Source organism: Pristiophorus japonicus, chromosome 15 (genome assembly GCF_044704955.1).
Source record: "Pristiophorus japonicus isolate sPriJap1 chromosome 15, sPriJap1.hap1, whole genome shotgun sequence".
In the NCBI taxonomy this organism is placed as follows: domain Eukaryota; kingdom Metazoa; phylum Chordata; class Chondrichthyes; family Pristiophoridae; genus Pristiophorus; species Pristiophorus japonicus.
Genome location: NC_091991.1, coordinates 110708266 through 110736128, shown reverse-complemented (window position 1 = coordinate 110736128; position 27863 = coordinate 110708266). Strand labels below are relative to the sequence as shown.

General features: G+C 46.1%; 1 protein-coding gene across 6 annotated transcripts in view; it reads left to right on the top strand.

Moving 5' to 3' along the window:
* The window catches only part of rsph10b (radial spoke head 10 homolog B), a 145361-nt gene extending 118635 nt beyond the window's left edge, over positions 1 to 26726 (top strand). For 3 of the 6 annotated variants that reach the window (XM_070900776.1, XM_070900775.1, XM_070900773.1), the window contains 4 exons: positions 4187 to 4250; positions 8780 to 8908; positions 11668 to 11953; positions 26477 to 26726. In XM_070900776.1, the coding sequence (XP_070756877.1) occupies positions 4187 to 4250; positions 8780 to 8908; positions 11668 to 11953; positions 26477 to 26585 (588 nt within the window). In that variant the 3' untranslated portion in view covers positions 26586 to 26726. The remainder of the gene's footprint in view (positions 1 to 4186; positions 4251 to 8779; positions 8909 to 11667; positions 11954 to 26476) is intronic. The other 3 variants (XM_070900774.1, XM_070900777.1, XM_070900778.1) reach the window with 3 other exon arrangements.
* The last annotated feature ends 1137 nt before the right edge of the window (positions 26727 to 27863 follow it).

Here is a 27863-nt window from a genome sequence, read left to right as displayed (position 1 = left end):
ATGTATGCCTCCACGCCTCCAGCATGAGTTGCAGTTTGAAACAAAAGGTCCCTTGCCAATCAATCGTCCCTGACTGCCCCTGTTATTGTCCTTGAGTGCACCATTAACAGGTATTGATGGCCCCATTACTGGCCGCATTGTCCCTTGCAATTGCGTGAATCGCTGTTCAGTTTGCCATTGTCTCTGTCGAACTCCCCCTCTGGGTTCGACTACATGTTGGGGCATGCCTGACTGCCCTTGTCTGTCTGGAGAACTGTGCGCTGCTTTAACAATGTTGAATCTCTGTCCCAACCATTCCTTAACACAGTACCTCTCGTCTGTTCTGCTAGTGGCCATGCTCGCGTGGTTTAAATCCCAGTTTCTTGTCGCCATTGATACGTCCTTACTACACAGTATAAATGCACACGAGGCCCATGCTTGAGAGAAGGTCAGTCTGTGACCTGTCCTTTATTCCTTAGCACTCAAGTGATGAAGGTGGGTGGAGCTTCCCCTTTTATACCTGAAGGTCCAGGTTAGGAGTGTCTCCCACCTAGTGGTCAGTATTCTCACGGTGTACAACTTAGGTCAGTTTATACATGGGTTACAATGCTGGTTGAATACATGACAAGGATGTTACTGAACTAGTAATCCAGAGGCCTGGACTAATAATCTGAAGATGTAAGTTCAAATGGCAGTTGGGGTAATTAAATTCAGTTAATTAAATAAATCTGGAATTAAAAAGCTACTGTATTGTCGTTCACTAATGTCCTTTAGGGAAGGAAACCTGCCGCCGTACCCGGTCTGGCCTATATGTGACACCAGATCCACAGCAAAGTGGTTGACTCTTAACTGCCCTTTGAAATGGCCTAGCAAGCCACTCAGTTGTATCAAACAGCTATGGCAAAGTCAGCACTGTGGGAGTACCTTCACCACAAGGACTGTAGCGGTTCTGGAAGATGAATCACCACCATCTTCTCAAGGGAAAGTAGGGATGGACAATAAATGCCGGACTTGCCATTCTGTGAATGAATAAATTTTTAAAAACAGGTGAGGGTTGAATAGGATGCCAGTGTTGCAATCAGTCTGGTTCTGCCTGAGACAGTGGCTGGGATGAGGGGGTTGGGGATGGATTTGGTGGGGAAGCTAACTCCATGTCTGCGGATGATGTTCATAGAATCATAGAAAGATAAGGACACAGAAGGAGGTCATTTGGCCCATTGTGTCCAAGCCAGTCGAAAAAGAGCTACCCAGCCTAATCCCACCTTCCAGCACTAGGTCCGTAGCCCTGTAGGTCACAGCTCTTTGGGCCCAAATTTCCCTAACCTCTTTTTCTGGCACCCTTACTCGTTCTGCGGCGCTTTTGCCTGTCTCCAAGCGCGCCGAAAAAAGACCTCTGTAATTTGGCCACTCCCCAGCCTCTCGTCCGTCGTGGCGCAGCATGGCCCAATGGATTGGGGACGGAGCCAGGTCCCAGCACTGAAAACAGTGCCGGGACCTCTGCACATGCGCACTAGAGTCTGCGCGCATGTGCAGTAGCTCATGGCAGGCCGTTTCTGCAAACACGCGCTGCAGGCTGTGTGGGAGGGGCCGAAGCACCCCGTCCCTAGCCCTGGCCGAATGGGCTCCCTCATCGGCGGCCCGCTGCTTTCCCTAAGGTAGGATTTCTATTTTTTATTTATTATTTACTGATTGATTTTGATGATTTAGGGGCAGGGTTCCTTCTATTTTATTTGTTAATTAATTGCTTATTACTTTTTGTGCTTTGTTTGGTGCTTGGTGGTGCTTTAAATGTAGTTTCTTGCGCTAATTCCTTAATTGTAAGTAAGGTCTTTCTGTGCGGAAAAAGTGGGCACATACGCTGCCCTAAGATAGTTTAGTACAACTTTTTTCTGGCCAAATTGCCATAAATGATGAATGTGGGCTGGGAACACCCACTTTTGAAAAAAAAACTGACCTAACAAAAAAACCTAACTAACTCACTTACACTGGCGCAAATTAAATGGCCATAATAGCAGTTAAAAAGATACACCAGAAAAATCAAGTTACACCAAAAAAAAACAGTGCAACTCATGGGGAAATTTGGGCCGAAGAAGTGCATATCCAAGTACTTTTTAAATGTGATGAGGGTTTCTGCCTCTACCACCCTTTCAGGCAGTGAGTTCCAGACCCCCACCACCCTCTGCGTGAAAATGTTTTTCCTCATCTACCCTCCAATCCTCCTACCAACTCCTATAAATCTATGCCCCTTGGTTATTGACCCCTCTGCTTTGGGAAATTGGTCCTTCCTATCCGTTCTATGTAGGCCCCTCATAATTTTATACACTCGGCCGAAAATTGTGTCCTCGCCGGGTGCATATGATGTGCGCATGCACCCAGCAAGACCTTGCAAATGCCGGTTCCAACGCATCCCCGCAGGAAGGACATCCGTGGGGCAGAAATAGGGCTATTTGCCCAACTTTTTCTCAGCGAATGTCCTTCAGACTCTTACGGTTGGTAAAAGCAGGCGTATAGCCTACTATTACCAGCATAAGATTTTTAGAACATATAAAAATTAAATTTAATCACTCTTTTTTATATTAAAAATCCTGTCCATTAAGATAAGTTTATTTTTAACCCTATTAAAACACATTAAAAAAAATTTCAAAAACATTTAATTATATTCAATTTCAATTAATTTTAAATATGTGAGTTTAAAAAAAAAGTTATTGTGTTGTGTTTATTGTTTTAGGGGGTTATTCTCATTGATAGCGATGGGAAATCGTAAAAACAGAGTTCCCATTATTATCAATGAGAATACTAGATAGTGATTGGTGGTCCAGACCCAGATGATTCCAGGAAATCTTGAGAACAGGTTCCCATACGCTGCCTATGACTGGAATCCTACGTTCCTCTGGGACCACCAGGTATTCACGTAGATTGTTTTCATGTCGGAGGTGTTCGTCCGAAGGAAGCCTCCGACCGCAATTTCCACGTCCCCCCCTCAACCACAATTATATCTCCTCTCAGCCTCCACTGATCCAAAGAAAACAACTCCAGTCTATCCAATCTTACTTCATAGCTAAAATTTTCCAGTCATGGCAACATCCTCATAAATCTCCTCTGTACCCTCTAGTGCAATCACATATTTCCTGTAATGTGGTGACCAGAATTGTATGCGGTACTCAAGCTGTGGCCTAACTAGAGTTGAAAAGAGTTACATAAGAAATAGGAACAAGAGTAGGCCCTACGGCCCATCGAGCCTGCTCCGCCATTCAATAAGATCATGGCTGATCATCGACCTCAACTCCACTTTCCCGCCTGATCCCCATATCCCTTGATTCCCCTCGACTGCAAAAATCTATCTATCTCAGCCTTGACTATATTCAGAGACTCAGCATCCACAGCCCTCTGGGGCAGAGAATTCCAAAGATTCACAACCCTCTGAGTGAAGAAATTTCTCCTCATCTCTGTCTAAAATGGCCTTCCCCTTATCCTGAGACTGTTCTAGTATAACTTCCCTGCTCTTATATTCTATGCCTCGACTAATAAAGGAAAGATTCCATATGCCTTTTTAACTACCTTATCAACCTGTCCTGCTACCTTTAAGGTCCCTCTGTTCCTCCACACCTCTCAGTATCCTCCCATTTATTGTTAGCCCTCCCCAAATGCATTACCTCACACTTCTCTGGATTGAATTCCATTTGCCACTTTTCTGCCCAACTGACCAGTTCATCGATATCTTCTTGCAGTCTACAGCATTCCTCCTCACTGTCAAACACATGGCCAATTTTTGTATCATCTGCAAACTGCTTTATTATGCCCCCTACATTTAAGTCTAAATCATTGCTATATACTGCAAAAAGCAAGGGAACCCTGTGGAATCCCACTGCAAACCGCCTTCTAGTCGCAAAAACACCTGTTAACCATTGCCCTTTGCTCCCTGTCACTGAGCCAATTTGCCACTCTCCCTTGGATACCATGGGCTTTTACTTTTTTGATCTGCCTGCCATGTGGGACCTTGTCAAAAGCCTTGTCAAGGAACAGCATGTAGATGAGGAAGAGGAGGGGACCAAGAAAAGAAATGTCAATGTAAATGAAAATGGGAGAGATGAATCGATATTGCTTATTTTACACTATCGCCCAAAATCAAAGTGGCCCCACTATCTTGACGAGATGGGGAATGCAAATTGTGCCATGGGGCAAAAATTAACTTTTACATTTGTTTTAGCGTAAGAAGTATAAAGGAATGGCCTCATCAGTTGAGAAGGCTGTGAAACAACCCGTCCATCACGGTAAGTTCAGCAATAACAATATAGGAGGTGCATTTATTTCTGTAATGATTTTATAACAACAGAGAACGTTTGTCTGGCTCAGCTTGGCAGTACATTTAACAACTGCGCTACGGGGGAAGCTCGTGAACTGGCCCCGTTACTCCACTGGCTCAATTAGTGAAAGAAAGCCGTGGCATTTATATAGCGCCTTTCACGACCATCGGAAGTCCCAAAGTGCTTTACAGCCAATGAAGTACTTTTGGAGTGTAGTCACTGTTGCAATGTAGGAAACGCGGCAGCTAATTTGCAAACAGCAAGCTCCCATAAACAGCAATGTGACCAGATAATCTGTTTTTGTTATGTTGATTGAGGGATAAATATTGGCCAGGACACCGGGGATAACTCCCCTGCTCTTCTTCGAAATAGTGCCGTGGAATCTTTTACATCCACCTGAGAGAGCAGACAGGACCTCGGTTTAACGTCTCATCCGAAAGACGATACCTCCAACAGTGCTGCGCTCCCTCAGCACTGTACTGGGAGTGTCAGGATTTATGTGCTGAAGTCAATGAGCAACTGAGCCTTGGAGACCTGAAGGTCCCAGGTCTGTTTCTCAGTCTGCACTGAGTTCGCTGATCTCAGCTGCACTGACAGTAGTGGGCCTCACAATTGTCCAAATTGTACCTGAGCGAAGAAGGAAAAAACTTCCAGAGTTCCTACCCCATTGCTAACCAGTGTTCCTTCAGGGGATTTGGGGGGCATAGGAGGTGGAATTGGAAGGGGTAAATTGAGCAAAAATAAACAAAACCCCAACACATTTGCCCAAAATAAACTATCTTTGGATCTGATGAATAGGAAACTACTGTCTCTGTGCTTATTACACGTGCTCCAGAGCAGGCCATTTCAGTATGTTGTCAGAGCTAAATCAGTCCTGGCTTTGGTTAAGTGCAGTGAAGTGCTGATCTCAGATCTAGATGTTGATAGTCAACTGGACAATGGGGGAACTTGCAGGCTTCTCTGCACAATTTATGTGCCACAGGCCATTAACATGTCCGGTGGCACCCCTTGGGAGAGCTTTCTATTGGGAAACAGAAGTGCTGCTGCAGGCCTGAGATTATCAGTGATTGGTTTAATTCAGCAGGTGAGCCTAATGGTACAGCTTTTACATTTCCATCGAACGGGTGTCACATACCAGCCCAAACATAATCGGTGGCCTGAAGCTCTGCAGGATCTTCATGTAGAATCGTGTCTGTGCCGGCATTTGAAGGAGCTATCCCATAAGTCCCACTCCCCACTGCTCTTTTCTCAATAGCCCTGCAAATGTTTCCACGTCAAGTATTTATCCATTGTGTTGCAGTTAAATCTCTCGGGCTTTCCCTTTTAAGCTGCGTGGCCATGTGCTGCAGGGGACCCGCGCAGTCGGTGAGCCGGCTGTTCAGTAGAAAAATGGCACGTGCATGGAATTTTGAATGGCCCGTGCAGCCCGTTAAAAGGGCCACATGGGCCAAAAGAAATGAGGGGGAACATTGCCACCAGCCACAGCCGTAGCCAGCCTTGGGGGTTGCAAAGCCGCAGACAGAAGGCAGCAGGACCTGAACACGATCCGGGATCCCGAAAGGAAGATTGGCAATTCACCGCGCCAGCCTTCTTCTGTGGTCTGAGGATGACTGTCAGAGTGAAGATTGCCACCAGCTTCTTGGGGCTCCTCTCAAATTGGGCACTCCATTCATTCACATGAATAAAGGAAACTGAGGCCGAAGGGTTTGGGACTCCTGTCCCACCTCATTACCACAGCAATGCTGCCATGCTCCACCTGTCAGGGGACGTGCTGTGAATCCTGGCATACTGTAAAAGGGACAGAGTCCCACAATCCATCAATTCTCTACCCCTTTTCCCTGCGCACACTGCACACTGCGATATGTGTGTGCACTAGGTCTGTGCAGCAGAGCAGATCTCCAGTTGTCCTGGTTAACCCTTGCCACTGGATAAAGGCCTAGCTCTGTCAAGCCCGTGTGGTGGCTGATGTGCAACGGTCACCACACGTTAAAAAAATCCACGCACAGGCATCTTCCACCCCCTCAATTGGAGTTTAGGACTGAAACATCGTGCCCTTCATTGAAACATCTGTGAACTCATCCTCGTTCGAGGGACCGCCTTTGAATGAAATGACCTCTTTTCCCTCACGTCTGTGCCTGCAGCCTGTTTCCCCCTGGCTGGAGAGTGTAGAATTAGGGGTCATAGCCTCAAGATAAAGGGTCGGACATTTAGGATTGAGATGAGAAATTTCTTTGGAATTCTGTACCCCAGAGGGCTATGAACACTCAGTTGTTGACTATATTCAAGGATCGATAGATTTTTGGACATTAAGGGAATCAGAGGCCAAAACCAAAATACTGCAGATACTGGAATCTGAAATAAAAATATAAAATGCTGGAAATATTCAGCAGGTCAGGCATTTCTGTGGAGAGAGAAACAGAGTTAACATTTCAGGTCGATGACTCTTTGTCAGAACTGGAAAAAGTTAGAGATGTAACAGGTTTTTAAGCAAGTGTAGGGGCAGGGAAAGGGGGAGGGGAGGGAAGAACAAAGGTGACGGTCTGTGATAGGGTGGGAGGCAGGAGATATTAAGAGACAAAAGAGATGATGGTGCAAGGCAAAAGGAGATGGCAATGGGACAAGTTAAGAAACAAAAGATGAGTCTAGATAGGGTGTAAATGGAAATGGCAGAATCACCAACAGCTACCGTGGGAAAGAGAAAAACACAGAAAAGAAAGAAAAAAAAAACGGGCAGAGGTTATGGTCTAAAATTGTTGAACTCGATGTTGAGACCAGAAGGCTGTAAAGTGCCTAAACGAAAGATGAGGTGCTGTTCCTCGAGCTTACGTTGAGCTTCATTGGAACAGTGTAGGAGGCCGTGGACGGAGAGGTCAGAGTGGGAGTGGGAGTGGGAGTGGAGCGGAGAATTAAAGTGACAAGTGACCGGAAGCTCGGGGTCAGACTTACGGAGGAGGTGTTCTGCAAAGCAGTCACCCAATCTACGCTTGGTCTCCCCAATGTAGAAGAGACCGCATTGTGAGCAGCGAATACAGTATACTAAATTGAAAGTAGTACAAGTAAAGACCGCTTTGCTGAACACCTCCGTTCAGTCTGTAAGCGTGCCCCAAGCTTCTGGTTGCATGTTCAGTCATGAACTCATTGAATGGCGGTGCAGGCTCGAAGGGCCGAATGGCCTACTCCTGCACCTATTTTCTATGTTTCTATGTCACTTTAATTCTCCAATCCATTCCCACTCTGACCTCTCCGTTCTCGGCCTCTTACACTGTTCTAGTGAAGCTCAACGCAAGCTTGAGGAACAGCACTTCATGTTTCAGTTAGGCACCTTACAGCCTTCTCAACTCAATATCGAGTTCAACAATTTCAGACCATAACCTCCGCCCCTATTTTTTTTGTGTTTTTCTTTTTCCCACAGCAGCTCTTGGTGATTCTGCCATCTCCATTTACACCCTATCTAGACTTATAGAAACATAGAAAATAGGTGCAGGAGTAGGCCATTCGGCCCTTCGAGCCTGCACCGCCATTCAATAAGATCATGGCTGATCATTCCTTCAGGTACCCCTTTCCTGCTTTCTCTCCATACCCCTCGATCCCCTTAACCGTAAGGGCCATATCTAACTCCCTCTTGAATATATCCAGTGAACTGGCATCAACAACTCTCTGCGGCAGGGAATTCCACAGGTTAACAACTCTCTGAGTGAAGAAGTTTCTCCTCATCTCAGTCCTAAATGGCCTACCCCTTATCCTAAGACTATGTCCCCTGATTCTGGACTTCCCCAACATCGGGAACAGTCTTCCCGCATCTATCCTGTCCAGTCCTGTTCGTTCTGAGGGCCAGGACGTGGCGGAATTTTTGTCGATCTGAAATGTCTCGCTGGGCTGTGTAAGTTTGGAACTGCGTTGGAAGACATGCTGCACGGCATCTTTGTAATAGGTAGAAACCATGAGGTAATCCTGTGGAAGCTGCTGGCTGCGGAGACGCTGGATCTGAGCAGGGCCATTATGATCGCCCAGGCTTGCCTGACCACGGTCGATAGTACAAAGCAGATATCCTCGCAGAGTCTTTTGTTGCATTACCATCTCCTTTTGCCTTGCACAATCATCCTTTCTGCCTTCCACCCTATCACAGACCTTCCCCTTTGTTCTTCCCTCTCCTCCCCCTTTCCCTGCCCCTACACTTGCTTAAAAACCTGTTACATCTCTAACTTTTTCCAGTTCTGACGAAGGGTCATCGACTTGAAACATTAACTTTGTTTCTCTCTCCGCAGATACTGCCTGACCCGCTGAGTATTTCCAGAATTTTCTGTTTTTATTTAGGGAATATGGGGATAGGGTGGGAAAGTGGAGTTGAGGTCAATGATCGGCCATGATGTCATTGAATGGCGGAGCAGGCTCGAGGGGCCGTATGGCCTACTCCTGCTCCTGTTTCTTATGATTTTATAGGTGTTGCAACAGTACTTTTATGGGCACTAACAACTGTTTGTTATTGATTTGTGTAGATCACAGTAAGTCTAGTACAGTTTCCACAAAGCCATCGCCAAAATCTGAGGACACTTTCCATGAAGTTGCGCGATCTCAATCTGTACTGAGTAACAAACTGGAGTCCAAAACCATTCTGAATGAAATAGGTGAACACAGTGAGACTGGTTTTATTTGCACACTACGCACGGCTTTATACAGTGGAGAACTGCCCCCACTGGGATAGGATTCGCCCTAACTTCCAATAGCAATTGAAAAGAGAAATGCATACTCTGAATCAAATGACTCCAAATATACTCCTCAAGAAGCCACTGCACACTGTAAGCAGACAAAGCTAGTGAGGAGCACAGTCACAAAAGCCATTAGAAACACCCATAGGAGTATAAAATGTGTCTGTCCAACTCATGAGAGCAGTGATAGTTATTTGCTCCGAGTGTTAAATTTTTATACTTCAAGCCAATATCCCAAATACAGGATCAATAAGAGGGTCCCACTGCACTATAGACTACGTTGTCCTCTGTTTGGTAATTTTAGCAGAAGTATAAAGATAAGCATAAAACACCGCTCCCCTTTATACTCATCTACATTTTCTGCAAAGTTACTAAAGAGAGGTGCATCTCCTGGCAGCTTTCTCAAGAGTGATGTGTTGATTTGTACAGCTAATATTGAATATTTGAAACATAGGAACAGGAGACAGCCATTCCGTCCCTCGAGCCTGTTCTGCCATTTCATCATCATCATAGGCGGTCCCTCGAAACGAGGATGACTTGCTTCCACGCCAATAAAAGGACGAGTTCACAGGTGTTTCAGTGAAGGACCCGATCTACATCTTGCAGGGTGGAAGATGCCTGTGCGGGAATTTTTTTAACGTGGGGTGGCCGTTGCATACCAGCCACCACACGGGCTTGACAGAGCTAGGTGTTGGTCCAGTGGCAAGGATTACCCAAGACGACTGGAGACCAGCTCTGCTGCATGGACCTAGTGCGCACACATATCGCAGTGTGGGCTGGCCCGTGCTGCCCCTGGCCCTGAACTCGCGCCTTCCCTTGGGCCCCGATCACGTCCCTCCACAGTCTCTCACCGCTCCTTCGCTCCGACCTCGCCGTTCCTGCTGTATCTGCCCACGCTCCAATCACCGACCTGGACCTTGATGATGTCATTCTTCACAGCCGTCGCCCTCCTGCACCAGCTCGCGCTGCTCCCTGAAGTGGCCTCCATGCTGCCCAGGGCCGCCGCTCAACGCTGCTTTTATGGCCCCGACCTGCTGCTAATGTTCCCTCGCAGGTCGGGGCCTCCATGCTGCCATTTAGCTAGATCATGTCTGATCTGTATCTCAACTCCACGTATTGGCCTTTGTTCCATATTCCTTGATACTTTTATCTAATAACAATCTGTTGATCTTAGCCTTGAAACTTGAATTGACCCCCAGCATCCACAGTCTTTGGGGAAGGGGAGGAAGATTTTGAGATTTCCACAATCTTTTGTGTGGAGAAGTGCTTCCTGATTTCACTCCTCAATGGTCTAGCTCTAATTTTAGTATTCTGCCTCCTTAGAAACAGAGAAAATAGGTGCAGGAGTAGGCCATTCGGCTTCGAGCCTGCATCGCCATTCAATGAGTTCATGGCTGAACATGCAACTTCAGTACCCCATTCCTGTTTCTCGCCATACCCCTTGATCCCCCTAGTAATAAGGACTACATCTAACTCTTTGTTCTGGCTTCCCCCACCAGAAGGAATAGATTATCTGTATCATCCCTATTGAATCCCTTATTAGCTTAGATCCCTTCAATCTGCTAAACTCAAGGGAATACAAGCCAACTCTACACAACTTGCCCTCCTAATTTAACCATTTAAGCCCTGGTATAATTGTAGTAAATCTATATTGTTGCCCTCCCCTTTCCCATTCCAAGGCCAATATATCATTCCTCACATAAACAACACAGACAAAGTTTGGTGACCCTGATGACTTCATGAGTGAGCACAATTTCTGGATATTAAGGAATATGGGGATAGTGCAAGAAAGTGGAGTTGAGGTAGAAGATCAGCCTAGATCTCATTGAATGGCGGAGCAGGCTTGAGGGGCTGAATTGTTTACTGCTGCTCCTAATTCCTTTGTTCTTATGTTACATCACCTGATGTAGTACTGATCCATGACCCCAGCAGTGACCTGTGCCGAGGTGGCTGGCCGGCGCACTGTCTGTACTCAGCCAGTTGCCAGAATGCTGCTGATGTACGTTGAATGATAGCCCAGCACAAGTCAGTGCCTTCGGCAGCTGATTGGACGGGAGAAAGCCCAACAACAAACAATGCAAGAACACGATGCAGAATCAACCATCTGTTACCTCTTGGTAAACCTGCATGGATGATTTTGCAACTTTACAATCCTTGAATACGAACAGCATTATATGTGAGGAATGTGGATCGCACAGCATCAACACCCACACACTCCCGCTGCCAGCTCAAAACAATCAGCAACAGCTAGGTGCAAGTTTAAAACTGTAAATATTCTAAGTTGCAATAATACCAGGGGTCAACAAATCTCAATGTTCAAATGATGCCAGATATTCAAATTCGCTCTCTTAGTTCTGTCATTTAAAACTCAGATTGTAAAGGAGTGTTCACATAGAAACATAGAAAATAGGTGCAGGAGTAGGCCATTCGGCCCTTCGAGCCTGCACCACCATTCAATAAGATCATGGCTGATCATGCAACTTCAATTCCCCATTTTGTTGAAGATTCATGCTTTCCCACCCAAGCACACCCCTCCGAACACACCCATTTATCTAAACTTAAAAAAAAAGGCACAGGACTGTCAACCTGTGACGTGAGGGAGGGTCCCAGGAATCCACTCTTATCTACTCTTAGCTGTAAAACTGTTCCGTGAATTTTCTCTTTTTCCTTTCGTTGAGGCAAAGTATCAGAGGTCCAAGCTGCAGAGGTCAAAATGGAAAAGGCTTCAGCAGGAAAGGTCCCAGCGCCAAAGGCCCCAGCACCAAAGGCCCCAGCACCAAAGATCTCAGGAAAGTCGGGGGATGAATTGGAATTCTGGTTGAGTCAAATTTGTTTCTTCTTCATGAAGAGGCTGTTCCCAGCCCATGAACATGCTGAAGTTCTGAAAATAGAGGCAAAGAGGGACACTGTGCAACAGAATGAGCTGGCTCGCCTGGCTAGGATAAAGGCTGCAACAAGAAATAGGTCTGTATCACTGCGTTCACTAGGAAATCATTGCTTAATCCCGACAAGGGGATTCTACCTCTTATAGTACAGTAGGGGAAAGAGATGGATCTGGTCTTGGGCAGATTTAAAACAAAAATTTTTTGCAAGGTTGGGAGTCCCTCGTACTGGGGCTCATCGAAGAGGATAGGTCCGGTAGATACAATACCAAGAGAGCAATTGCTTGTTCTATCATGGTGGTTGCATCATACATGGGTATGGTAGCCTAGTGGTTCTAGTTCTAGTTCTGGACTAGTAACTCAGAAGTCATGAGGTTCAGATTCACAACTTGCCTTGGTGGAATTTGAACTCCACACTGAGGTTTTGGCCCGGATTAATTTGTAGTGGCCAAGAACAATTAGTTAACACTATTGGCTACTTCTCAGAGCTGGACTCTGGAAAATAATGACAAGACATCAAGAAGTATAGTTCCCACTGTGCGTGGCAGTCCTTACTGAATATTGATCAATCTGTTATCAACATTACACCTATCAGTCTGTCCCTTGAGCTGCTAGGCTACATTATAGTTATCAGTTCCTCAGTTCCCTGCATGCTCACGATCGTCCCAGTGGTCCGTTGATGTGTAGTGATGCACGTCTTCTGATGACTGACTGGGTCACCCAGCCTTGACGGCAGCCGTGTTCCCACTGGTCTTTGCTAAATCTCTGCCTCAGTTTCCCTGTGCACTCACCATCGACCCGGTGGTCTGACGGGTTTGTGGAGTGCCACTTCTGATGACTGACCAGGCCCTTCTCTGACTACTGCGGGCTGCTTGTCCCTCCTGTGAGATTTTGTCCCTGCCTTTTCTCATGTGTTGTTTCCATGGCTACCTGCCACATCATCGAATCCTTCTTTTGATCCATCGATGATCTATATTTTCCTTGAGCGCGCATTAGCACTTTGGAAACTGGTGCATTGTCTATATTCTAGCACTATCGTGGACCTCACTGTGTCTCATTGATTATAGTTCTTACATAGTCAGTATCGGTATTTACATTTCTACACAGGTTTCTTACAATCAGTATCGCTTCTATTGTGTTGGGGTTTCTCTTAATGTTTGTGCTGATTACAGTTTGTGTGTTTTTACATTCCTACACAAAAGATTTCTTACAGTCAGTATCGCGTCTATTGTGTTGGGTTTCTCCACAGGGGTTTCTCCTCATTAGCACAGATTCACATTACGCATTTTAAACAGAAGTCTCCAGAAATTCTTACAGATTACAGAAAATAAGTATTTACAGCTTTCGTGTTTTACATGTGCACTTATACAGAATGTTTAAAAAGGTTAAACACAGAGTTCGGTTTCCTGGGCCTTACACTGGGTGCTTTATACAGAAGTTTCTTTTGAAAGTTAGTACTGATTTTCAAAAGTGAAGTTTTCAAGTCGTACAAAGTCGAGAGTTCAAATCCCTTTGTGGAAAGTTGTGAAACTAAATTTAATAAATCTGGATGTCGGTGGGCTGGTGCCAGGAAAAAAACAACCACAAAAGAGGCCAGACTGTTGTAAAAACCCAACTGGTTCACATGTCCTTCAGGGAAGGGAACCTGCTGCCCACCCCTGGTCTGGGCCTACACGTGACTCCAGTCCCATACCATACGGTTGAGTCCCGATGCCCTTGGCTGGGCAATAAATGCTGCACATCATAAGAATGAATAAAAAAAATCACAGAATTTCAGATATTTTTTTACATTTTAATTCCTTTATGTAGGAAAGCCCTCTTCTGTGAAAAATATCTTTAACAAAAGTTATTTTTCAGTGATGCTTTCTCTTTCTGTCTTATAATAATTGTAGTCAAATGCCATCATTTGCTCCCCATTTCCCCCCACATGACATTAAAACAGATGGTAAAACTGAGCAACCACATTGGTAATCCATGCAAGATAAGGAGATGAGAAACCTTATTCAACCCCATCTTGGTTTATCTATCTGGAAACATCCTATAATTAGCCCCCAATCCAACTATTTTTAACTGCTTCTGCAGTCTTCACCTCCACTGCCCAACCCATGTGTTGATCACTCTTTGCGAAGAAAAACCTCCTGACACTTGATAAGCTCATAATAAAGGATGAAACTGAGTACTGTGAACAATGAGTAAGTGTGACCATAGCTCCTTTAATAAGACTCCCGAGTGCAGATACCTCGTGGGTGGCCTGCTTATATACCAAGGGATGCTGGGATTCCCTGGGGCCTCTGGTGGTGGTGTGATACAGGTTGCAAAGGATTAAATACATAACAACTCTAGTTGGATATTTGCCTTTTACCACTTTGACCCTGTGCCCTCCTGTCCGATTGTCCAGGTTTAGTTTAACATAGTGTTTTGGATCTACCGTTGCTACTTCACAAAGGTTATCGGCAGCAGTCGGGAGCAGCGTCGGAGGTGCATGGAGAGGCCTATAAAAGGCACAGCAGGGAGTCCGGGGCCCAGCGTTGGCGGCAGTCGGGAGCAGCGTCGGAGGTGCGTGGAGAGGCCTATAAAAGGCACAGCAGGGAGTCCGGGGCCCAGCGTTGGCAGCAGTCGGGAGCAGCGTCGGAGGTGCGTGGAGAGGCCTATAAAAGGCACAGCAGGGAGTCCGGGGCCCAGCGTTGGCGGCAGTCGGGAGCAGCGTCGGAGGTGCGTGGAGAGGCCTATAAAAGGCACAGCAGGGAGTCCGGGGCCCAGCGTTGGCAGCAGTCGGGAGCAGCGTCGAGGAGGTGCGTGGAGAGGCCTATAAAAGGCACAGCAGGGAGTCCGGGGCCCAGCGTTGGTGGCAGTCGGGAGCAGCGTCGGAGGTGCGTGGAGAGGCCTATAAAAGGCACAGCAGGAAGTCCGGGGCCCAGCGTTGGCGGCAGTCGGGAGCAGCGTCGGAGGTCTGTTGGTGAGGCCTATAAAAGGCATAGCAGGGAGTCCGGGGCCCAGCGTCGGCGGCAGTCGGGAGCAGCGCGGAGGTCCGTTGGTGAGGCCTATAAAAGTCGTACTTGTGCAGCTACAGGGAGAAGGCAAAAAAGTAGAAAGAAACAGAAAGGTGACGTCACAGCCAAGGGGGTAAGTGATTGGTGAGTAGTTTTTCTTTTTTCTCTTCAATAACAGTGAGTAAACTTTAGCATTGTTGTTGCCTATCCAAGGGTTAAGTCATGGCAGGACAGCTCGGTCACGTGTTATGCTCCTCCTGTACCATGTGGGAACTCAGGGACGACTCCAGTGTCCCTGACGACTACGTGTGCGGGAAGTGTATCCGCCTCCAGCTCCTGACGGACCGCGTTGCGGAGTTGGAGCTGAGGGTGGATTCACTCTGGAGCATCCACGATGCTGAGAATGACGTGAGTAGAACGTGTAGCGAGTTGGTCATACCGCAGGTAAAGGGTCCACGGCCAGCTAGGGAATGGAAGACCAGCAGGAAGAGCAGTGCAAGGAAGGTAGTGCAGTGATCCCCTGTGGTCATCCCCCTGCAAAACAGATACACTGCTTTGAGTACTGTTGAGGGGGATGACTCATCAGGGGAGGGCAGCAGCAGCCAAGTTCATGGCACCGTGGCTGGCTCTGTTGCACAGGAGGGCAGGAAAAAGAGTGGGAGAGCGATAGTGATAGGGGATTCAATTGTAAGGGGAATAGATAGGCGTTTCTGCGGCCGCAACTGAGACACCAGGATGGTATGTTGCCTCCCTGGTGCAAGGGTCAAGGATGTCTCGGAGCGGGTGCAGGACATTCTAAAAAGGGAGGGAGAACAGCCAGTTGTCGTGGTGCACATTGGTACCAACGACATAGGTAAAAAAAGGGATGAGGTCCTACGAAACGAATTTAAGGAGCTAGAAGCGAAATTAAAAAGTAGGACCTCAAAAGTAGTAATCTCGGGATTGCTACCAGTGCCACGTGCTAGTCAGAGTAGGAATCGCAGGATAGCGCAGATGAATACGTGGCTTGAGCAGTGGTGCAGCAGGGAGGGATTCAAATTCCTGGGGCATTGGAACCGGTTCTGGGGGAGGTGGGACCAGTACAAACCGGACGGTCTGCACCTGGGCAGGACCAGAACCAATGTCCTAGGGGGAGTTTGCTCGTGCTGTTGGGGAGGAGTTAAACTAATATGGCAGGGGGATGGGAACCAATGCAGGGAGACAGAGCGAAACAAAAAGGAGACAAAAGCAAAAGACAGAAAGGAGATGAGGAAAAGTGGAGGGCAGAGAAACCCAAGACAAAGAACAAAAAGGGCCACTGTACAGCAAAATTCTAAAAGGACAAAGGGTGTTAAAAAAACAAGCCTGAAAGCTTTGTGTCTTAATGCAAGGAATATCCGTAATAAGGTGGATGAATTAACTGTGCAAATAGATGTTAACAAATATGATATGATTGGGATTACAGAGACGTGGCTCCAGGATGATCAGGGCTGGGAACTCAACATCCAGGGGTATTCAACATTCAGGAAGGATAGAATAAAAGGAAAAGGAGGTGGGGTAGCATTGCTGGTTAAAGAGGAGATTAATGCAATAGTTAGGAAGGACATTAGCTTGGATGATGTGGAATCTATATGGGTAGAGCTGCAGAACACCAAAGGGCAAAAAACGTTAGTGGGAGTTGTGTACAGACCTCCAAACAGTAGTAGTGATGTTGGGGAGGTCATCAAACAGGAAATTAGGGTTGCATGCAATAAGGGTGCAGCAGTTATAATGGGTGACTTTAATATGCACATAGATTGGGCTAATCAAACTGGGAGCAATACGGTGGAGGAGGATTTCCTGGAGTGCATAAGGGATGGTTTTTTAGACCAATATGTCGAGGAACCAACTAGGGGGGAGGCCATCTTAGACTGGGTGTTGTGTAATGAGAGAGGATTAATTAGCAATCTCATTGTGCGAGGCCCCTTGGGGAAGAGTGACCATAATATGGTGGAATTCTGCATTAGGATGGAGAATGAAAGAGTTAATTCAGAGACCATGGTCCAGAACTTAAAGAAGGGTAACTTTGAAGGTATGAGGCGTGAATTGGCTAGGATAGATTGGCGAATGATACATAAGGGGTTGACTGTGGATGGGCAATGGCAGACATTTGGAGAACGCATGGATGAACTACAACAATTGTACATTCCTGTCTGGCGTAAAAATAAAAAAGGGAAGGTGGCTCAACTGTGGCTATCAAGGGAAATCAGGGATAGTATTAAAGCCAAGGAAGTGGCATACAAATTGGCCAGAAATAGCAGCGAACCCGGGGACTGGGAGAAATTTAGAACTTAGCAGAGGAGGACAAAGGGTTTGATTAGGGCAGGGAAAATGGAGTACGAGAAGAAGCTTGCAGGGGATATTAAGACGGATTGCAAAAGTTTCTATAGATATGTAAAGAGAAAAAGGTTAGTAAAGACAAACGTAGGTCCCCTGCAGTCAGAAGCAGGGGAAGTCATAACGGGAACAAAGAAATGGCGGACCAATTGAACAAGTACTTTGGTTCGGTATTCACTAAGGAGGACACAAACAACCTTCCGGATATAAACGGGGTCAGAGGATCTAGTAAGGAGGAGGAACTGAGGGAAATTCTTATTAGTCGGGAAATTGTGTTGGGGAAATTGATGGGATTGAAGGCCGATAAATCCCCAGGGCCTGATGGACTGCATCCCAGAGTACTTAAGGAGGTGACCTTGGAAATAGCGGATGCATTGACAGTCATTTTCCAACATTCCATTGACTCTGGATCAGTTCCTATTGAGTGGCGGGTAGCCAATGTAACCCCACTTTTTAAAAAAGGAGGGAGAGAGAAAACGGAATTATAGACCGGTCAGCCTGACATCGGTAGTGGGTAAAATGATGGAATCAATTATTAAGGATGTCATAGCAGTGCATTTGGAAAGAGGTGACATGATAGGTCCAAATCAGCATGGATTTGTGAAAGGGAAATCATGCTTGACAAATCTTCTGGAATTTTTTGAGGATGTTTCCAGTAGAGTGGACAAGGGAGAACCAGTTGATGTGGTATATTTGGACTTTCAGAAGGCTTTCGACAAGGTCCCACACAAGAGATTAATGTGCAAAGTTAAAGCACATGGGATTGGGGGTAGTGTGCTGACATGGATTGAGAACTGGTTGTCAGACAGGCAGCAAAGAGTAGGAGTAAATGGGTACTTTTCAGAATGGCAGGCAGTGACTAGTGGGGTACCGCAGGGTTCTGTGCTGGGGCCCCAGCTGTTTACACTGTACATTAATGATTTAGACGAGGGGATTAAATGTAGTATCTCCAAATTTGCGGATGACACTAAGTTGGGTGGCAGTGTGAGCTGCAAGGAGGATGCTATGAGGCTGCAGAGTGACTTGGATGGGTTAGATGAGTGGGCAAATGCATGGCAGATGAAGTATAATGTGGATAAATGTGAGGTTATCCACTTTGGTGGTAAAAACAGAGAGACAGACTATTATCTGAATGGTGACAGATTAGGAAAAGGGGAGGTGCAACGAGACCTGGGTGTCATGGTACATCAGTCATTGAAGGTTGGCATGCAGGTACAGCAGGCGGTTAAGAAAGCAAATGGCATGTTGGCCTTCATAGCGAGGGGATTTGAGTACAGGAGCAGGGAGGTGTTGCTACAGTTTACAGGGCCTTGGTGAGGCCACACCTGGAGTATTGTGTACAGTTTTGGTCTCATAACCTGAGAAAGGACATTCTTGCTATTGAGGGAGTGCAGCGAAGGTTCACCAGACTGATTCCTGTGATGGCTGGACTGACCTATCAAGAAAGATTGGATCAACTGGGCTTGTATTCACTGGAGTTCAGAAGAATGAGAGGGGATCTCATAGAAACGTTTAAAATTCTGATGGGTTTAGACAGGTTAGATGCAGGAAGAATGTTCCCAATGTTGGGGAATTCCAGAACCAGGGGTCACAGTCTCAGGATAAGGGGTAAGCCATTTAGGACCGAGATGAGGAGAAACCTCTTCACCCAGAGAGTGGTGAACCTGTGGAATTCTCTACCACAGAAAGTAGTTGAGGCCAATTCACTAAATATATTCAAAAAGAAGTTAGATGAAGTCCTTACTACTAGGGGGATCAAGGGGTATGGCGAGAAAGCAGGAATGGGGTACTGAAGTTGCATGTTCAGCCATGAACTCATTGAATGGCGGTGCAGGCTAGAAGGGCTGAATGGCCTACTCCACCTATTTTCTAAGTTTCTATCTCTCTAGCCTCTGTTCGAGCCTGAGAAGCTCAAGTTTCTCCAGTCTTTCTGTTATGTATTGATGCTTGGGGTCACCAGACCAGAGGGCGCCACTGTTGGAGGTCATCGGGCTGTATGCGTATGTGCGTGGTCACTGGTATATATGCGCGGGTACTATGTCACGCGGGTAATTTGGGCGTGAATAAAGTTGAATCAGGTTTACACCTGAGGCAGTTTACAGTAACAAGACCCTTGAGTCATTACATTTGGCGCTGAGGTAACTTAAGAACCTTTGCATGTACAATTGGAATTCTGAAGAGATTCGTGGAGGGTGAGGATTGAGCGGATTTTATTGACTGCCTGGATCGGTATTTTGTGGCCAACAAAATGGAGGGAGAGGCTGACACAGTTCGGCGCAGTGCGGTTTTCCTCACCGTTTGTGGTCCGAAAAGTTACGGCCTCATGAAGAACCTTCTCTCGCCTTTATGTCCAATGGACAAAGAGTACGAGAATTTGTGTGCTTTGGTGTGTGACCATCTTAAGCCAAAAGAGGGGATCATCATCTCACGCTATCGCTTCTATATGCATGTTCGTGCTGAGGGCCAGGATGTGTTGGGATTCGTTGCCGACCTACAATGTCTTGTTGAGCCATGTAAGTTTGGGAACATGTTGGAAGACATGTTGAGAGATTTCTTCGTGATAGGATGATGTGATTCTCCGGAAGTTATTGGCCAAAGAGAAGCTGGACTTGAGAAAGGCCATCACGACTGCCCAGGCATGCATGACAACTTATGATAGTTTGAGGCAGATATCATCCAAGAGTCGGAGCTCCACGGCAGGTATTGTAAACAAGATTGTGTCGTCTTCTAGTAGAGCTGCTTATGGCAGGGCCTACTCGACTGTTTATGTGAAACTTGTAGCTGTTCAGAGTCCGCCAACTGGTACGAATCTGATTTCGCACTGTTGGCATTGTGGAGGCAATCACCGGCCTCATCAGTGTCAGTTTAAACTATACTCCTGTAATGGCTGTTCGAAAGTGGGGCAGCTTCAGAGAATGTGCCCACAACTGAGCAAGCGTGCTGCTGCTCATCACATTGTTGATCATGACCAGTCTAGTGCTGGCCTGGATACACAACCCAAGGAGGAAGTGTATGGTCTGTATTCGTTCTGTGCAAAGAGCCAGTCGATAATTGTTAATGTGAAGCTGAATGGCGGCCTGTATCAATGGAGCTGGACATGGGTGCGAGTCAGTCGATAATGAGCCAAAGGACATTTGACAATCTGTGGGGACAGTGAGGCTGTGAAGCCTAAGCTGAGTCCAGTCAATGCCAAGTTGCGTACCTACACTAAGGAACTCATATCGGTGATTGGCAGTGCAGTAGTCAAGGTGCCATATGATGGTGCGGTTCAAGATCTACCATTATGGATTGTCCCAGATAATGGTCCAACGCTGTTCGGCAGGAATTGGCTCGAGAAAATCAAGTGGAACTGGAATGATAACAAAGCGTTGTCCTCGGTGGATGACACTTCGTGTACTCAAGAGTTGAAGAAGATCCTTCTTCGAACCGGGCATTGGTAATTTTACTGGAGCCAAGGTGCAGATTCACCTGGATTCTGATGCAAGACCTGTCTATCATAAAGCTCGGTCTGTTCCTTACATGATGAGGGAGAAGGTTAAAATTGAGCTAGACAGACTCCAACGTGAAGGGGTCATATCACCGGTTGAGTTTAACGAGTGGGCCAGTCCTATTGTTCCTGTGTTGAAGAGTGATGGCACTGTCAGGATTTGTGGAGACTACAAGGTTACAATTAACTAATTTTCGAAACAGGATCAGTATCCGTTACTGAAGGCTGATGACCTATTCGCCATGCTAGCTGGTGGAAAGTCGTTCACGAAACTGGATCTGACGTCGGCCTATATGACACAGGAGCTTGTCGCCATTTCGAAGAAACTCACCTACATCAACACCCATAAAGGACTGTTTGTCTACAACAGATGTTCTTTTGGAATTTGTTCAGCTGCAACCATATTTCAAAGGAATATGGAGAGTCTACTGAAGTCTGTTCCCTAGAACTGTCATGTTTCAAGATGACATTCTGGTCACAGCTCGCGACACTGCTGAACATCTGAACAATCTTGAAGAAGTCTTACATCATCTGGACAAAGTGGGACTCAGGCTGAAATGTTTGAAGTGTGTCTCCATGGCACCTGAAGTTGAATTCCTGGGGAGGAAGATTGTTGCTGATGGCATCAGACCTACTGATTCGAAAACCAAGGCCATCAAAATGCACCCAGGCCTCAGAATGTGACGGAGCTGCGTTCATTCCTTGGGCTTCTCAACTACTTCAGTAATTTCTTACTCAGACTGAGCACTTTATTAGAGCCACTGCACTTGCTACTCAGAAAAGGTGACAACTGGGTCTAGGGTGTGTCTCAAGGTGGAGCCTTTGAGAAAGCTAAGAATCTGCTCTGTTAAAACAAGTTGCTTGTTCATTATGATCCGTGTAAGCGTCTTGTATTGGCCTGTGATGCTTCATCATATGGAGTTGGCTGTGTACTCCAACAAGCAAATGAGTCGGGTAAGCTACAACCTGTTAGGTATGCTTCGAGAAGTTTGTCAAGAGCGGAAAGAGCTTACAGCATGGTAGAAAAAGAAGCTTTGGCCTGCGTGTATGGGGTCAAAAAGATGCATCAGTACCTGTTTGGTCTTCGTTTTGAACTCGAAACGAATCACAAGCCATTCATTTCATTGTTTTCGGAAAACAAAGGATACCAATACATTGTCCCATATTCAGAGTTGGGCGTTGACATTGTCTGCCTAAGATTATGTTATTTGTCACTGACCGGGCACTGAGAATTGTGCCGATGCACTGAGTCGTCTGCCTTTGCCCACACCTGACATGGAGACGCCTCAACCTGCAGATCTACTGGTAGTAATGGATGCTTTTGAGAGTGTAGGAACTCCTGTCACTGCTCAACAATTTAAGATCTGGACCAGCCATGACCCTATTTTATCGGTTGTGAAACGTTGTGTCCTAAGTGGTGATTGGTCTGCAGTACCTATGGAGATGTGTGATGAGAGCAAACCTTACAACCGTCGCAAAGATGAGCTGTCCATTCAGTCAGATTGTTTATTGTGGGGTAATCGTGTCATCATGCCTAAGAAAGGTAGAGAAAAATTTGTACGTGAACTACATAGCACTCATCCCGGTATTGTCATGATGATAGCCATTGCTAGATCTCATGTATGGTGGCCTGGAATTGACTTTGATCTGGAATCATGTGTGCATCAGTGCAATACTTGCATGCAGCTAAGTAAAGTACCAACGGAATCTCCGCTGAGTCTTTGGTCGTGGCCATCTAAACCATGATCGAGGATCCACATCGATTTTGCAGGCCCTTTCCTGGGAGAGATGATTTTTGTTGTGATGGATGCATATTCAAAGTGTATTATTATGTCATCCAGTACATCTACAGCTACTGTTGAGAGCCTTCGTGTCATGTTTGCTACTCACGGTTTGCCTGACATTGTTGTGAGCGACAACGGATTTTGCTTCACAAGTCTGGAGTTTCAGGAGTTCATGAAACTCAATGGTATTAAACATGTGAGGTCAGCACCATTCAAACCTGCTTCTAATGGTCAAGCAGAGCGTGCTGTCCAAACAATCAAGCAGAGCATGAAACGTGTAACTCACGGCTCACTGCAGACTCGTTTGTCATGTATATTGCTCAGTTACAGGACAGGACCTCATACGCTTACTGGGGTTTCCCCTGCTGAACTACTGATGATGAGAAATCTCAAGACCAAGCTTTCTCTTGTTTATCCTGATTTAAATGATCATGTTGAAAATAGATGTCAAAGTCAGCAATGGTATCATGATCGTGCTGCTGTGTCACGTGACATCTCTGTCAACGATCCAGTTTATATATTGAACTATGGTCAAGGTCCAACGTGGCTTGCCGATACTGTTACAGCCAAGGAGGGTAACAGAGTGTTTATTGTCGTGCTCAGGAATGGGAAAACATAAAGGAAACATGTTGATCAGGTCAAACTGCGGCACACAGATGAACTGGAACCGTTTGAGGAAGATGCAGTCAGTGACCAACCAACCAATGTTCATTCATCAGAGGACTCTGCTGTCATTACTGAACCTGGACCTTCAGTCTCTGATGTGGTCATTACCACTCCCATCAGATCGGTTACTCAGCCATCAGTCATAACTGATTCAGAAGGCTCACCCAGAACTAAAGTTGAACTGAGACGATCAACTCGTGAGCGGAAAGTCCCAGACTGTCTTAATTTGTAAAGAGACTGACATTAAGATCTTGAAAGGGGGCTGTTGTTATGTATTGATGCTTGGGGTCACCAGACACCAGAGGGCGCCACTGTCGGAGGTCATTGGGCTGTATGCGCGTGTGTGCGGTCACTGGTATATAAGCGCGGATACTATGTCACGCGGGTACTTTGGCCGCAAATAAAGTTGGATCAGGTTTACACCTGAGGCAGCTTACAGTAACAAGACTCTTGAGTCATTACACTTTCCTCATAACCTCCATCCTCTGAGGCTAGGGATCATTCTTGTGGCTTATCCCAACCTCTTCTAAGCCTTGTGTTCCAATGTTGAAGGAACTAGACTGAGCGGACTACCACAAAAATGTTGCAATGGACAATAATAATGTATTATGGAGGATGTTGGGGAAAACAGGTTAGTTATATGTTTGAAACGATTGGCTTCATTTTACTCATTCATGACTCAGCCATTAATTAGTTGTGGAAATCATAACTGTTATGTATGCAAACCTCACCAACATAAAAGACTTGCCACTAGGGGGCACACCTGTGGGAGACCTAAGGGTCACCTCTGCACCCTGGGGCAAGCGGGTATAAAAGGTTATCCACCATGCTGCTTCCCCACTTTGAGTTATATTAAAGAGACCAAGGTCACAATGGTTTGCGCTTACAACACAGCCTCATGGAGTTATTCTGAAGTTAACAACTGGCGACGAGTTACAGATCATGAACTTTCACGTGGAAATGGCTGCCGTTGGTTTTCTTGAGAGATTTGTTGAGGGTGATGATTGGGAAACCTTAGATGAGTGTCTCGACCAGTACTTTGTGGCCAACGAGCTGGACACGGCGGTCAAGTGCAGAGCGATTCTCCTCACCGTATGATATATGGTCTCCTCAAAGATCTGCTGGCACCGGACAAACCAACGGACAAGACTTACACAGAGCTGTGCACGCTGGTTCAGGAGAGCATCTTAATGGCCAGGTATCGCTTTTACACGCACCATCGCTCCGAGGGCCAGAACTTTGTCGCCGACCTAAGATGCCTTGCAGGATAGTGCAAATTTGCAGGATCTTTGGGGAAAATGTTGCGGGACTTTTTTATGCTGGGAATCGGGCACGAGGTCATTCTTCGCAGATTGCTGTCTGCCGATTCCCCAGATCTGAGCAAGGCCATCACGATAGCCCAGGCTTTCAAATCCACAAGCGACAACACGAAACAGATATCTTCACAGCATCGAAGCTCATTGGCAAGTACTGTGCATAAAATAATGCCTTCAGCAGGCAGAACTGTATATGGTAGGGCCCACCCGACCGCAGAGGCCAGGCCTAGGGTGACTCAGAGGCTGCTGTGGGGCGTGAATGCAAATCGATTAACACCATGCTGGAGCTGCGGGGGCAGTCATAGAGCCCATCAATGTCGATTCAAGCACTTTGTGTGCCAGGGCTGTGGAACAATGGGGTACCTCCAGCGAATGTGCAAGCGACTTCGGACTCACCACGTGGCAGAGTCAGGAGAGGACGGACCGATCCAGTTCAGATCATGCCGAATAAGCAGGAGGGGAAACTCAACCTGAGGATAGAGGAAGTATATGGAATACACACATTCACCACCAAAAGCCCTCTGATAATGTTAAAAGTTAAACTTAACGGTATTCCAGTCTCCATGGAATTGGACACGGGAGTGAGTCAATCAATCATGAGCCAGAAGGCTTTTGAGAAACTGTGGGGCAACAAGGCACAGGGGCAAAAACTGAGCCCTATTCACACAGTCAATCGGGCTCAATTTTTGCCTCTGTGCCTTGTTGCACTTACACCAAATAACTCATCCCTATTATTGGCAGTGCGACAGTGAAGATATCGTACGACGGAATGGTGCATGATTTACCACTATGGATTGTACCATGCGATGGCCCAACGCAGTTCGGCAGAAACATAGAAACATAGAAAATAGGTGCAGGAGCAGGCCATTCGGCCCTTCGAGCCTGCACCGCCATTCAATATGATCATGGCTGATCATTCAACCTCAGTATCCCAACCCAGCCTTCTCTCCATAACCCCTGATTCCTTTAGCCATAAGGGCCACATCTAACTCCCTTTTGAATATGTCCAATGAACCGGGCTCAACAACTTTCTGTGGCAGAGAATTCCACAGGTTCACAACTCTCTGGGTGAAAAGGTTTCTCCTTATCTCGGTCCTATATGGCTTACCCCTTATCCTTAGACTGTGTCCCCTGGTTCTGGACTTCCCCCAACATCGGGAACATTCTTACTGCATCTAACCTGTCCAATCCCGTCAGAATTTTATATGTTTCTATGAGATCACCTCTCATTCTTCTAAATTCCAGTGAGTATAAGCCTAGCCGATCCAGTCTTTCCTCATATGTCAGTCCTGCCATCCCGGGAATCAGTCTGGTGAACCTTCGCTGCACTCCCTCAATAGCAAGCACGTCCTTCCTCAGATTAGGAGACCAAAACTGAACACAATACTCAAGGTGTGGTCTCACCAAGGCCCTGTACAACTGCAGCAAAACCTCCCTGCTCCTATACTCAAATCCCCTCGCTATGAAGGCCAGCATGCCATTTGCTTTCTTTACTGCCTGCTGTGCCTGCATGCCTACCTTCAATGACTGATGTACCATGACAACCAGGTCTCGTTGCACCTCCCCATTTACTAATCTGTCATCATTCAGATAATCTGCCTTCCTGTTTTTGCATTCCCTATTCACACAATCACATTTTTTTTTAAACCTCTATTAAATCTCCCCTTAGCCTTGTCTATGCCGGTGGGAATAGTCCCAGTACCTCAAGTCGCTTCTCATAACTATAGATTTCCATCCCTGGTATCCACTCCTGATCTATCAACTCTGTACGCTCTCTGTGACTTTAATGTAACTGTGGTCGAACCATTGCTGTGTACAAATTATCATGCACTCTTTGGCTTTTGTACTCAAGGCCCCGACTTATATGACGCTGATGATTCATTGTTCACTAAGTTGGGAAGTCAAGACGTTGTACATTGGGATTTGGACAATAACTGAAGTCTGTATAGCTATCTAACGTACCTCGATGGTATCCCAACAGTGTGGTATGTATTAATGTAATTACAGATTGAAAGAAGAACGCAACAAAGGAGAAAAGGAACAACTTGAAATGTCTCTGCATGTAACCAGTCCTGGAGACCAAAGTGATGAAAAGATAAAATCATTGATCCAGTGAACACAGAGCCATCGGAAATGAACCATGTGACGCCGACCAGCAGACCCAGTGGAAGCAAAAAGAAGAAAAAATCTATATAAAATAGTTTTTTTTCATCTTAACTGGACAGAATTTATTAAACAATAAAATTATTGTTATTAAAAAAAGGGAACCAGGCCATTTTCTTACTTTCACTGAAATGTGGGAAGATAAACCAATGACTTACCTCAGCGGCTTTTTGCAGCAGTTATAGGTTACGCCAGCGTCTATGTACAGAAATGTATCTCAGTACAAAATGTGTTGTGTTTAAAAACTATTTGTTTTCAAATCCCTCCATGGCCTCGCCCCCTCCCTATCTCTGCAACCTCCTCCAACCCTACAACCCTCTGAGATCTCTGTGCTCCTCCAATTCTGGCCTCTTGCGCAGCCCTGATTTTCTTCACTACATCATCAGCGGCCGTGTCTTCAGCTGCCTGGGCCCCAAGCTCTGGAATTCCCTCCCTAAACTTCTCTGCCTTTCTCTCCTTTACGATGCTCCTTAAAATCTTCCTCTTTGACCAAACTTTTGGTCACCTGTCCTAATATCACCTTATGTGGCTCGGAGTCAAATTTTCTTTCCTGGCGCACCTGTTAAGCGCCTTGTGCCGTTTTACATGAGAACATAAGAAATAGGTTCATGCAGCCCTTCGAGTCTGCTCCGCCATTCAATAAGCTGATCTTACACCTCAACTCCACCTTCCCACACTATCCTCATATCCCTAGTATCCAAAAATCTAGCGATCTCTGTCTTGAATATACTCAATGACTGAGCTGCCACAGCCCTCTGCGGTAGAGAATTCCAAAGACTCACAACTCTTTGAGTGAAGAAATTCCTCCTCATTTCAGTCTTAAAAGTCCCTTATCCTGAGATTATATCCCCTAATTCTGGACTCTCCAGCCAGGGGAAACAACCTCAGCATCTACCCTGTCAAGCCCCTTTAAGAATTTTATATGTTTCAATGAGAGCACTTCTCATTGGCCTCGTCTATACTTACTATGTTAAAGGTGCTCTATAAACACAAGTTTTTGTTGTTATGGCAGGTTTCAATTTTTTGGCTTTATTGAAATGTTCATTTAATGCAAAGTAAATATTTGAGGTTTGCATGTATAACGATAGGCACTGCACTCTAGAAATCGCGCATTGTCTGGGATTTTACACTCGCCCAGCGAGAATGAGATGCGGATGGGTTAAAATGAGAAAATTCTACCTCCCGGCTCCTGCCCACTGTAATTTTTCTGACGGCAACTCATGCCATCGAA